The 14,002-nt window shown below is 37.2% G+C and overlaps 1 protein-coding gene across 2 annotated transcripts in view; it reads right to left on the bottom strand.

Annotated features, from left to right (window-relative positions):
- The window catches only part of Frmpd4 (FERM and PDZ domain containing 4), a 312,460-nt gene that overhangs the window by 70,744 nt on the left and 227,714 nt on the right, over positions 1 to 14,002 (bottom strand). For both annotated transcript variants that reach the window (XM_042680514.1, XM_042680513.1), the window contains one exon: positions 11,041 to 11,143. In XM_042680514.1, coding sequence (XP_042536448.1) covers positions 11,041 to 11,143 — 103 coding nt within the window. The remainder of the gene's footprint in view (positions 1 to 11,040; positions 11,144 to 14,002) is intronic.

Genomic DNA, 14,002 nt, shown 5'->3' with positions numbered 1-14,002 from the left:
TGTCTAAACATGGAGAAAATAGGGTAATCGCCAGAGAAAACAAGACAATAGACTTAAAGATGCCTACGGAAGGGTAGGCATACTTCTCATCTTTCTAGAAGCGTATTCTTCAGGGAGCACTAATGGAGAACTCCTAGAGAGCCTTGTGAAATGGAAGGATTTCTTCTTTATCAGAATTCTGGAATGGGATCAAGATCTTTGAGGGAATAAGCTGTGGAGATTATTTTTTGTTTCAGTCGGGCTTGTGAGTAGCAAATGCACCCACGATGACAGCCAAGTAGCTAAGGAAGTGTTGATAGTGACAAATCAGAACCCAAAGAGTTCCTAACTTTTTAAAGTGAGTCAGATCAGACAGACACAAAGTTATTCAGTGAATTCTGGTGAGATGGATAACTCCACTTAGAAATGGGGATATTTCACCTCTCCCAGTGCCTCTTCTCTTTAAACCACTAGATATAACACTAGGAAGACGGGATGAATTGATCATACATTGGAATAGGAATTTGAAATAAATATCAGTTATAGATACTAAAAAGCCATATAATTTTGTCTTATTTTCATGCCAGTTCCGGAGCTTGAATTCAGAGCCTGAGCACTGTCCCTGAGCTATTTTGCTCAAGGTTAGTGGTATGGCTCCACTTCTGGCTTTTTGGTGGCTAACGGGAGAAAAGAGTCTCATGGGGAAGTGGCACTGTGGCTCAAGTGGTAGAGCGCTCGCTTTGAGCTGAAGAGCGCAGGGACAGAGCCCAAGCCCAGAGTTCAAGCCCCACGGCTGACCAAAAACAACAACAACAACAACAACAAAAAAGTAAAAAGAGTCTCATGGATTTTCCTGCCTGGGCTGGCTTCCAACCACAATCCTTATATCTCAGCCTTCTAAGTAGCTAGGATTACAAGTGTAAGCCACCAGCATCCAGCTGAGCCATATACTTGCATTTTATATATCAGAGTGCGTGGCCTATTATTTTGCTTCCACATTCATTCATTTAATTGACTTCCTTAGGAGATCCTCCTTCTAAACCTTCCTTAGCAATGAAACTTATACTTTAATGTACAGCATGTGCTGACCCTTATGAAAATGTCTCACTGAGATGATTTTCTTTTACCTTTTCATCCACTTAGAGAATGGATCATCAATCCTTTGTCAATTTATAGTTCCAAAGGACTGATGTATATTAGCATAAGTCTAATAATTATTGTCTATCATTTTTCTCTTATTATAAGTAAGATGTTAAGATATTCAGTAGCAGCAACCATATGAGATCATTGAAAACATACCCTGGTTTGCATTTGTTCTGAGTCTTCAAACTTCAACATTCATTTTGCACACATGGGTTGCATAAAAGCATCTCTAATAATGGAGAGCTTTAATGACTGTGTGGGAGATGATCATTATCAGAATCTAAGGATATTAAAGTAATCTGGGTGAGGCTATTCTTCTTATTAATTGTAATCATTATTACTCATTCTGACTTTTCTGCACTATGAACCCAAATCCCCTTTTCTACGTTAGCTGTATTACATTGTTTTCTCATACTTTCCATTTTCTCAAATTGCTGACCTCTTTCTTCCCAGGTTTTGTAATTTGCAATTGTCAGAAAACACATATCCTGCAAGAGTGTATTAGGTAAGACCACAATTTGTAGTGTCAGCATACCATAGGGCTGCTTCTTTGTGTTTCCAGTGAAATTGCTTGCTGTCCTTACCATAATAAGCCTTTATTATATCATACATCATCATGCTTATTTTATGGGCAGGATGCTTGGTAGATGGTTCTTTACTTTGTTATTTTACTAAGAAGCACAATGGTGCACCTAAGCCCAGCTGAAATTAGGCATGAAGGTGACCTTCGTAATGTATTCTTCTTCAGATAGTTTTCCTGGGACATGATGTGATTCCACTTTCCATGATAACCCAGATGTGATGAGGAGGGAATGATTAAAAGACAAACTGAGCTCTAATTTTCAGATGGGTCTCTTCTAAGTATTTTTTGCTTTTAATAATCTTGCCAATCTTCCACTGACTACAACAGTAGGTACTCCTGAGTGCTTGTTATTAAAATTAAACTTCTTAGCAAGCCTGAGATACGAGACAAGTTATGTGAGTATAAGCAAAATCCTGGAAGTGTGTCTATGGGTCTTATACACCAAATTCTGTTATTTGTTGGGCGTAGCATGTATGGAGATTAATATGACAGATAGTCAGGCTTGGATGCCTTTGCCACACTAGAGCCTGGAAATTTGTGTTGGCTTTCTTCTACTGCCAACTTCCTCCTTGATCTAATCACCAGAAAGTGCTTTAATCTCCCTAACTCAGGTTCCACTCAGTAATGTGAGTTCCAATGCACGGTACTTACTTTGAATTGTCAAAGTCTACTGTCAAGGAACATCCAGACTTAGTCTTTCTAAAGAATTGTACTATTTACACTCTATGTAGAGTCCATCATACTTCAGTTAGTGCATTTATAACCACTTGGATACCACACAGTATATTTACTTCTAGATTTATAGGCACATTCTAGCTCCCACAAATGAGGGAAAGCATGCAACCTGTGTTTCTCTGGATCCGCCTTACTTCACTTTATAACTTTTTCCAAGTCTTTCCATTTCTTTACAAATGGTACAATATCAGTCCTTCTCATGGATGAGTAGAATTCCATTGTGTATACTATATATACCACATTTTCTTGAAAAACAAGTACAAGGAAATAGGTACTTGCAAGGAAGGCAAGAGGGAGAGGGGTGGAAGAATGAACAGGGGGAATGAGTAGAAGGCAGACAAGAATGCTTTGTATATGCCACAGAATTGAGGAAAAACGAGGGAAAGCCTGAATTGAAGGGGGTAAAAATATTGAAGGGATCACACAGATCAAGATTCAATGTATACATAAATTGCTTTGCTAAAAGGAAAAAAATCAGTACATAACCTAAAAATTAAGAAAAGTGAAGAAAGCAGTGGGGTGGAAGGGGTGGGTGAGAATGTTGAAAGGGGTGGAGGCACTGAATTCATAAATTGCTCTGTGGAACGAAAACTCCTCTGTACAAGTACTTAAATAAAAAATATTAAAAGGAAACACTCTGATATTGTACACAATATCTCAGATATATTCATAATATCATATAGATAGAAACTTCAATATACAAGCATGTCTTTGAGCATAGAGAAATACACTCATAGAAAAATTTCAGATTCTCAAATGAAGCCCTAATCCAAAAAAAGGCTAGTTCAGTTAGTACATCCAGCCTAACTTGAACATTGCTGGACAATAGTTTAAGCCTATGGTTCAAGGAAGCTACCTAGGTAATACATATTTCCTTTATTGGAAGATTTGAAGTATGTGTTCAATAGGAGGGTTTGGGGTCTCCAGGAACAAAGGAAAAATCTGTTTTATACTCCACCTTCCATGCACAAACATATCCTTTCCTTTAGTGTTGATGGTTACTCCTTACCCTCCAAACTACATTCTTAATATGCCCCTTCCACTCACTCCCAAACAGTTCTCCCAAGCACTGTGCTCCCTGCCAGCTTTGCACAATCCTACATATGGCGTGAAAAATTTCAAGTCTCTACCATGAGAACAGTAATCGATCCATGCTCAGTGTCTTACATGATATACAGAGTTAATATCTAATGACTGTTTGTTCAAGTCCAGTGAATTTAATTGAGTTGGCTAGCCTTGGGGAATGAAGCATGATTCATGATGTTTCTATTAGTAATTATATTCCATATTTTAAAAAATCAAATGTGGAAAATTGTTTTTAAGTTAATTTTTTAATTGTGAGAAGCCAAAGATAATTACACTTTGGATACTTTTCAAGAATGATATGATGATTTGCAAAGGGCACAGATTTATTGAAGATATTTCTCACAACCACTATAAAATAGAAGTTAGTGGTAACAACATAGAAAACTATGAAATGAATGGAACTCATCTAATTTCAGTGCAGCAATTATGGCTCTTTTTGAGGCTGAATGAAAAGACCTGAATATGGTTACTATAGCAGTAAATTGGTCTCCGAGAAACTTCCATTTTCTCAAGAAAAAAAATAATGAATTTCTATAATAGGGCAACAAAATGATAAGAAAAATAATCCACCAAGAAACACCAATGTATCTGAAAACCAAAAAAAAAAAAAAAAAAAAAAAAAAAAAAAACCACAAAGATAATCCATGAGCCTGTACTGCAATGAGGGGAACAGAACAAAGCAAGACTAAACAACTTAGGCAAGAAACGGATGCCAGTTTTTAAAGAGAGAATTTTATGGTGATATTAAAATGATGAGTGTTTTTCTGAATTTCCTTAGTGGCTAAGAAAATGGGGTATTCTGTTAAATGGAAGAGAAATTTATGTTCTATAAGATATACACATTAAAATACATATTGACTGAGAAGCCCAGTAAAGACATTATTTTACAAGAGTTAAAAGTGTAGATTAGTATACATTGCAGCAGACAAATGGCTAAATTTGTGGAAGTCACAGGGAACTTTTCTAGTGCAGAAGTATTTTCAATAGTGGGATATATACTATTTAAAATTTTTGGTTTAATGAGGTTTTTGTTAATGTTTTGAGTGCCAGTCCTAGGGTTTAAACTCGGGGTCTGGGTGCTATCCCTAAACTTTGTACTCAGGACTAGTACTCTACACTTGAGCTAGTTTTGCTTCCAGATTTTCAGTGTTATTTGGAGATAAGAGTGTCATGAACTTTACTGTCTGGGTAGTGAGGATTATAGTCATGAGCTGCTGGAATGTAGCAAGTTAACGAGTTTTAAGTCATTGATTAGCATAGTGCCATCATACCCACCATACTTCGATTCATTTAGTTAGAGGTTCACATTATTATTGGTTTTAGTCAGTCATGGAGCTGACATTTTTTTTTATCAGTCATGGAGCTTGACCTCAGGGCCTGGGCACTGTCTTGAGCCCTTTTTGCTTAAGGCTTGTGCTCTCCCACTTTGAGCTACAGCATCACTTCTAGTTTTCTGGTAGTTTATTGGAGATAAGAGTCTGAGGGACTTCCCTGGTTGGGCTGGCTTTGAACTATGATCTTCAGATCTCAGCCTGCTGAATAGGTAGAATTACAGGCATAAGTACTGGTGCCCAGTTGGCTCACATTATTATTTTTTTGGGGGGGTCCATTCGTGGGGCCTGAACTCTAGGCCTGGGCACTGTCCCTCAGCTCTTCAGCTCAAGGCTAGCGCTCTACCACTTGAGCCACAGTGCCACTTCTGGCTTTTTTCTTTTTTCTTATGTGGTGCTGAGGAATCGAACCCAGGGCCTCAGGCATGCAAGGCAAGTGCTCTACCACTGAGCCACCTTCCCAGCCCTCACATTATTTTTATACAGGTAAATTTACTGCCTTGTGATTAACAAGGACCATGCTTTAGGATTATGTGCTTACCATTTCAATAGTATCCAGAGTCTAAGTCTTTTTAGCCTTAGAAAATGGCAATCGCCCATGCGTTCAATGTGAGGGCTTGTCTGTCTTAATGACAACTTCAGTTGATATCATTATTCATAGTAGTCTAGAGTACAAGTGATCTATAGCTTGGATTTGTTTCACAGATCCTGTATCAGTGCCTGGCTACAGGTCCTACATCTAGTAGGTAGGTGAAAATGTTTGATAAAGAAGTGAATTACATATGTCCTATTCATGGCAGGATTCCAGTGGTATAATAATTGAGAACAACTATATTACAGTTTAATAAAATAGAGATCAGAAAGCTGGAACATGTATTGTCAGTAAGTTCAAGGGGATGGGGGAATGGTGACAGATGAATGGAAAGAAGGGTTGGCAAATACAGTCATAATATGTACATATGTACATTTACATATGTGAAAATGGAACCAGGTAAATTGAGGGAATTGGATGATGTTGGGAGAGATGGAGGAAAATAATGAAAGGGATGCCATTGATCAAGATGCATGATAACCTCTCTTTAGAACTACTTAAAGATAATAAAAAATAAGTTAAAAAAGAAGTGAAATAAATGAATGTTTTCTGAGGCATGGACCATAGCTGATATTTAAATCTGTAGAATTTAGTGCTCTGTGGGAATGTGGAAGAATTTATGTTTGTAGTTTTCAAACAATGTTTTCTAAGTCTATTTAACACAAGTCTATTTAACAAGTATTTCATATGAGCCAGGCATTATTTTTGCTGGGTCACAGTAGAGATCAATGAAAGTCTCTTTTTGATGGAACTCAGAGCTCGGGTCATCTGATGCTAAAATAAACTACTTTCTAATTTAAAGAGTCTTTGTCACATATTGATGACACATCTAAAATGGACACTCGAACTACATTCTAAAATGAGTGGCAAAGAAATGCGATTCCCCAGAACTTTCCAATAGAAGGCAAAATATATTCTGATTTTCCACCTGCTCAATGTCTTCCCTTCTTCCTCAGTCTTTATAAGAAGACTGGGAAAGGATGGGGAAGAGAATCATGGACTAGTCTGAAGTTTCATGGTTTAGTGTGAGCTTACTTTCTCTTCTATGGAAAGATTGAGTAGATATCTTGAAAAGTGGCATCTTGAAAAGTGGTTGGTCTTGTTGGTGACTTATTCAAGAGAGCTGCAGGAAAACTAGCAGTGTGAGAGAGAGTTAAAAGAACTGGGGACAAAACTTAAAGGGATGGTTGGTATGGCAGGGTGGCTCCTCTGAGTTATCCTATCTTCAGCCACCAAAGAACTTACATAGGAGCGTCACAAGCTATCCAGCACAGAAATACCAGAAATACAAAGAAAATAAGCAGCCATGTCAGTCAGGAGAGCACCAGAATCAACAGAGAAGATCTTAATAATGGAAAGTGCATCAGAAAGACTTAATTCACATACTGTCCCATAGAGCCTCCACCATTTTCCCTTAGAAGGGAAAGGGGAACATTTTTTTAATTGTGAAAATACCATACAGAGGGGTTACAATTACATGGGCAGGGGAAAGTGGAATATTTATGTACTAGAAATATCCTATTTTGTTAGTAAACTTTCTGTTGTTATGACAAAACACTTAAGAATGTCAAAGGGAAAGGGAAACGATTAATGTTGGCTTACGATTCCAAAGGTTTCCATGTCTGGATGTTTGGCCTTGTTGCTTTGGCCCCGTGACAACACAGTATATCATAACAGGAATGCAAGATGGATCAGGTCTGTTTACCTTATGGTGGCCAGGAAGTAAAGGAGGAGGAAGCAGTCAAGGTCCCACTATGTGCTCCCAGGGAACATCCCTTAGTGATTTAACTTCCCTACCTCCTAAAAGTCCGACCAGGTGCCAATAACATCATAGGTTGATGAACAAGCCTTTAGTATATGGGTCTTTGGGAAACAGTTAATAATCACAACATTCATGATGTTTAAAAAGGAGATAGGGATGTGGTTTAGTAGATTTATATCCCACCTTTAGTCTGGCTGAGTCTAACTTGTAAAGAGAGGAAGAGATAGAATGGTAATGACATTAACTTTGAGGTTCAAACTGGATGTTACCGACTGAAAGTATCTTTGGGTTCTGCCCCAAATGAGACTAATGAGCAGGAAAGGAGGATCTAGCAGCTCATGATTGAAGGCAGTGATCAGGGAAAATTTTTGTCTCCTACTGAGTTGAAATTGCCCAGTGAATACATAAGTGGAAGCTCATAGGAATGGATGGCTGGATGGAGAAAATGAGAAAAAGGAAATTTGAGAGTGCTTTTCAGATTTTTGTCTTAAAATCACATTCTACTGGCAAAGCCAGAATATACTTGGAATGTGTGTAGTTGGTGTAGTAACAAATATTAAGAGTAAATGTTAGGGCCCGTGAAGATGAGGACTATGTCTTGGTTACTATGGAATCCCTTGTGTCTTGTCAATACTTTACCTCTCTGGTGTCTTGAAGTGAGAAAGGTCTGTGTGGATTTTATAGTTTTATGAGTGAAAAGGTGTATCTTCTTGTACTTTATATCTTGGCTATGTAGACCAAGCACCAAGAAAAAAAGAATCAAATTTGGAGAAAATGGAGGGTCGGGAGAGAGAAGTGGGGAAGGTGGGAGAGGGAAGGGATAGTGGGAGAACAACAAGCGGGTAACAATGCTCAACAAGAAATGTATTCATTGCCTTAGTCCTGTAACTGTCACCCCTCTGTACAGCGTCTTTACAAGAAAATATTTTTTTAAAAAAGAAAACATGTATTCAATCATTGTATCTCACACTTGTACCAATTAAAGGCAAGTGTGGGTTTAGATATTCCTTGGACTGCTATTCCTTTGATTTTCTTTCTCCTGGCACAGAAGATTTCAGACCTCAGCTGACACCCTGCCTCCCCCCAGTTCATCCCACTCTCTCTGGATTTGGTTAGGTCTCAAAATTTTGCAGGAAAACTGAGTTTTCATGAACAAGATAAGTAAAGAAAAGAGATACAAGCAAGAGGTTGGTCTTGAAAACTTCTTCCTTAGGAAAGATGCCACATGCTTATGATTTTCCTCATCAGAGTTCTCTTATCTACTACTGTTCACTTCTTGATTTTAGTGTTGTATTTAATATCACAGTGGTGTGAGATCATAAGACAGTCTCTACATGCTTTTTCATTTGGATAACTATTATTTTATATGATCAGAGGCACAGAGGCATTGTGCCTTTGTGTTCTTCCCTAAAAGTATCTAGATGTGTGTGTGTGTATGTGTGTGTGTGTGTGTGTGTGTGTGTGTGTGTGTCTTTACAGGAACAGTACATCTTTTCAAAGAGAATGTTTAAAACACAGCCAAAGAAGAGCTGGGAAGCTTACATGTTTTCTATTCCAATCCACTTAAATCACCATCATCTCTTTATCACATGTGAAAATTTAACAGTTATCACAACTCTTTTATGAGAGAAATTTTTTGGGTAGGTTATTTGAGACTTCAGTTTAAATATGTCCTAACTAAAGAAAATATAATAAAGTATGATTATACTCTTCCTAGGGGATAGACAAATTAGAAATTTTATTTCTATAGAGGATCCGACAGTATTTTAAGCTTTTTAGGCCAAAAGGTCTCAGCTCAATTTTGGTATTATAGGGGAGAAAGAATATTTACATAATATGTGACTGAATGGTTCAGTTGTTTTTTTAAAAATTTATTGTAAAGCTCAGTTGTTTTTAATAAAACTTTATGGATTTTTTTTAGTTTTATGTGTCACAATATTACTGATTATTTCCAACTTTAAGAAAATTGTGACCATGGAATGGTGGTATAAGCCTATAATCACAGTTCTTGGGAAGTTTGGGCAGGAGGATTAAGTCTGTGGCTAGCCTGGTTTACATACTGGTAAAAACTGTTTCAATAAAAGCAAAGAAAATAAAAGCCTTTCTGAGCCCACAGGTTTAGTAAAACTCCATGGCAACCTGCATTTGGGCCTTTTTTAACTTGCCATCCCCTCTTTTAATCGGTTCATTTATTCTATTACATATAAAGTCTTATGGGAGTGCTTTGTTTACAGAGATGCCATTTTCTTTGACAATGCACTAAATCACAAGGGAAAAATCTTTTTTTAAAACCTCTTAATGCCCCAGGTAAGACTGCTAGGAAGTGCTCACATTTTTAGATAGCTTTTTCTCCATCTCTGTCCTGCAGCCAGCAATTCAGTCATGACAAACCTAAACACCGACATATTATTTCTTTTATCATTCTCCCAGCACCGAAATCAATTGGACCCATCACAAAGGCATGTTTCCAGGAGAAAACAAAATGCAACTTCTAGTAAAGCCCAAATGTGGCACTTCAGGATGAAAGCTGATTGAAGAGCCTGCCTAGATGGAGTATGTCCATGTTGACACACTAGAATTGATTCTAAATGGTGACATTGTAACTCCCTCCCAAAAGTTCTGTAAAACCAAGTCTTTCCCTAGTTTGCCATGGTAGCCCACAGAAAAATTAGAGTCACTGCCACTTGTTCCAGTTGTAGGGTGAAGTCTCAGGACCTATTCCTACATGGTCTTTGGAGATCTGGATATCCTACAAGTCCAGGTATGAGTTTCCCAACCAGATTGAAGGTGCCAGTTATATAAGGCTGAGATTAAAAAAAAAAACTTTAGACCTAGTAATTTATAAATAATATAAACTTATTTTTTCAGAGGTTGGAAAATCCAAAATCAAGGCCCCAGTGGATTCAATGTCTGGTGGCTGTCCCAATTCTCATATACAATTTCTTCTTCTTCCTCCTTCTCTTTTTTATTTTTTGTACTGGTTCTCAGACTTGAACTCAAGGCCTGAGCTTTTTTTTGCTCAAGGCTAGTGCTCTAGCACTTAAGACACAGCTCCACTTTTGGCTTTTTTGGTAGTATATTGGAGGTAAGAGTCTCAAGGACTTTCTTGCGCAGGCTGTCTTTGAAATGTGATCTCTCAGATCTTGGACACCTGTGTAGCTGGGATTACAGATGTGAGTCCCTGGTACCCAGTTGACAGTACTTTCTTGATGCCTTCTTACTTAGGAAAAGAGCCAATCCTTTCCATGTCTAGCTAAAAATATTACACAACAAACTTTACATCCATAATTAGACCTTTGCTTGACATAGCATTGACCTAATTATCTATTTACCTCAGTTGTTGATCTCAAATACTCAAGTTAAAGTTTGAAAAAACATCAATGGACTTTCTGTTTTGGTATCTATGGAAATCTGGCAATATATACGCACATTTATTTATATATAATATGTATGATATGTAATCACATAATAATTTAGGTTTTGCCTTCTGATCTCCCTTACTATAAAAATAATCATCATTTTAGTAATTCTGGGAGAAAAAATTCAACCTTCAAATAAGGTAATGGAAATAGGAGTCTTAAAAATGTTAGGTGAAAGCACACAGACCCTCAGTGCTAACAGAGAGGAAAAGTTAGAATTCTGTACCTAAGGATCACATGTTTTCACATTAGAAGTTAGGATCATCAGCATTTTCAATAGTGTGAGCACATAGACTTACGCTTCTACCCTATACTTGTCTAAGGGAAGCTCTTTCTCTGCTAAATTAGGTCTCAGAACTAATACAGTAGCCTTTGAATCAGGATATGGTGCAGGTGAGTGAGTCACTTACCTGACCAGGTCGATGACCCTCTCCCTGGGTGCTGCACTGACTGGTTCATCATTGATCATTACAATCTGATCTCCTGGGATCAGCTTCCCTTCTGAGGGGCCACCTAGAGACAAACAAGAAGGAAGAGTAGGTGAGACATCCCATTGGAAACCTCTGCCCATCATGACTCATCATGAGCACACCGTAAAACAGCAACAACAAAAACCAGCCAGCCACACCTAGTGTTCTTTGAACCAGTCTGAGGCCCAGACTACATTATGAACAGTGAATTCAAAATCTTTGGGAATAGAATTCAGGAATCAATTCAGACTTCAGTTCTTCACACACTTTCACAAGCTTATGAATCACCTGCAGACCCTGTTATCATGCAGGTTTCTGAGCTAATGCATTTTACACAAGCTAACAGGGGCTACTCAAACTGCTGGTCAATAGAGTCTACTTTGGATCTTGAAGCTTCTAGAAGCAGGTGTTCTCCCAACAAGTAGCAATCAGTTGTGCTGATGCCTTGCATCAAGGCTGCAACAACTTGGACATGGCTGTATTTGAACAAAATACCATTTGCTACTATAAGTAGGGAGACAGCACACTCAATCAGATGGTTGGGAAGGATTTATAACACTTTGCCTTTGATTACATGTGGTTGAAGCAGATTCATAGGTGTGTTTTAGGATTCTAATAGCAAGTGGGAATAATTCTGTCATGAGTCTGAACTTATGGTAAGCTAAAGGAAGCCAAGCTAAATGCGAATGATGAAGACACAGAAGTCACGTGTCATCTGGCAGAGGGGAATGGTTGATTACATTCATAGTGTAGAGTATGTTTATGTGTAGTTACACATGAAGTTTTCTTGTAGTGTTTTGATCCATCATAGTCATAGAGTGACCTTATTTACTATTGATATTAGGAAAATATGCTCATGTTTAACAGAACAGCCAGGCCCAACACTGAGGGTCCAACAACTCTTGGATGTCAAGGGCTGCTTTGGTTTTTCAGTTGGTTTTCCAAGGAGTTTTGGAGTGGGGAATTAATGTTTGTTGAGCATTTATATAGCAAGTAATGGGCTAAGTGCTTTGCCTAGTAACTTCAGTGAATACTGTAATTCTTTCCATATCATGACAGAACTGAAGCTCACACAGGTGGAAGTATTGGCACAAAGCTAGAATTGGGTAAAACCTTCCAAGTTCAGAATAGCATATATGTTTTTTGTACTTGTACCACATTCCAAAACCTGGATATTGCCAGGTTTCCTAACACAAAGTTGCTTCTACATGAAACACTTACCTTTATTTAAATAAAACTGCCAAGATAATTATTTGAATTATTTTTAAATTTCTAGATAGTTAGCTCCCAAGTATTGATATACTGCCATGAGTTGCCATAATTTTCACTATACTTCCAAAGGTAATCGGTGCAGATACAATGTTATTGCCCCAATAATATCACAATTGTTTTGTTTAGTAATTGAAATGGATACTTCATGCCAAGTAAGTAAAACTGAAGATCGTTCAGTTACTTTCTACCTATCCCAAAGCTTGCCAAATGTGTCCCTCAACTTGTAGACTAAATTTGTCTTCTTTCTGGGGAATATAAGGCAGGGAAATTCAATATGTACCCATACCAGTAGTAGAAAATACTCATTTCACAGAGTTAAGAGTTGAGATTCAGTGTTTACAGACATAAAAAATTTCAGAAAAACACTTGAGAAACTTATTGGATTATGTGAAAATATGAAAAACCATTGGAAAGTATGCAAGCAGCTACTCCAAGTTAGTCAACAAAGGGTTAAAATGCAGAAAAAATCAAAACAATTATTTTAAAAAGTAATGTGAATACTTCTGATGAGATAACCATTCTCAGATCAACAGGGCATATTCTTACATTTGATTTATACCTTTAAATGGAAAATTTCTTGTTTAATCAAGTAACTTCAATCAAGAATTCTGGAAGAAACAAACACAAACCCTTCTAGAATACAAAGCAATGGCCTCTTTTAGAGAATTGTCTCATTCTGTTTTCTCTGATGACTGAATTGTCTCATATAGAAAATCTGGTCACAACACTGAAATCACTTTGCAATTGAGTAGAGTCATTTTTATGATAGACACATTTATTTGACTGACATTTTCACTCCAAAAAAGCAGGAGTAGTATTTTGACCTATCTTTGCTTTTTTCTACTCTTCTCAAAACTTTCTAACAGGCATTAATGTCTTTGAAATTATGGTGGGTTGAGGATAAGGAAAAAAATGAAGTGGTAAGACAATATAAAAAATGTAAAATAAGACACATACCTTGGAAAAGCTCATAAGCAGACATTTAAAACTATTCCAGTATTAAGTACAGTATGCCGAATACAATTCTATTTAGAAGGAATGTACTCATATACATAAATAATATATTCCATATATGATGTATACTATGCCCGCATTTGTGTATGCACAGAATCCTGAGTGCTACACATTCTCTGTGTCTATATGAATGATGGCTCTGTCTTTCAGAGGAAGGAGTTCAGGTAACTGTTTCACTTTCTCTTCTACACTGCCAAGTGATTGGTTATACCTTCTCTGTTATATTACCACATTGTTTATATTTTTACAAAGCATATGTATTATAGTAAAAACAATAAATCTATTTTGAGAATAAAAAATCTCAGTTGTGTCAAGCTCAACAATCATGTGAGAACTAAAATATAATCCACACTGAATTTAGTATAAAGCTCAACAGAGTAAGAAGATGGGTGTTGAGATAGTGTTAGGAATGAAACAACACTTAGCTCTCTTTAACACAAGTCTAAAGTGGTTGATCATATTTGTGCTGCTTGCCTGGGGCATGTTGTGTCAAAATAATGCAAAATTTTTAATTTAATCAACTTTAAAAATCAATTCCAGCTTACTAGCTAACTTCTATTTTCATTCATTCACACTCAGCTGGCCAAATATTTGAGAGTTCAATAATCACAATAAA

Source organism: Dipodomys spectabilis, unplaced genomic scaffold, assembly GCF_019054845.1.
Source record: "Dipodomys spectabilis isolate Male_0828 unplaced genomic scaffold, ASM1905484v1 ptg000061l, whole genome shotgun sequence".
Classification (NCBI taxonomy): domain Eukaryota; kingdom Metazoa; phylum Chordata; class Mammalia; order Rodentia; family Heteromyidae; genus Dipodomys; species Dipodomys spectabilis.
This window is presented reverse-complemented; position numbering and strand designations above follow the sequence as displayed.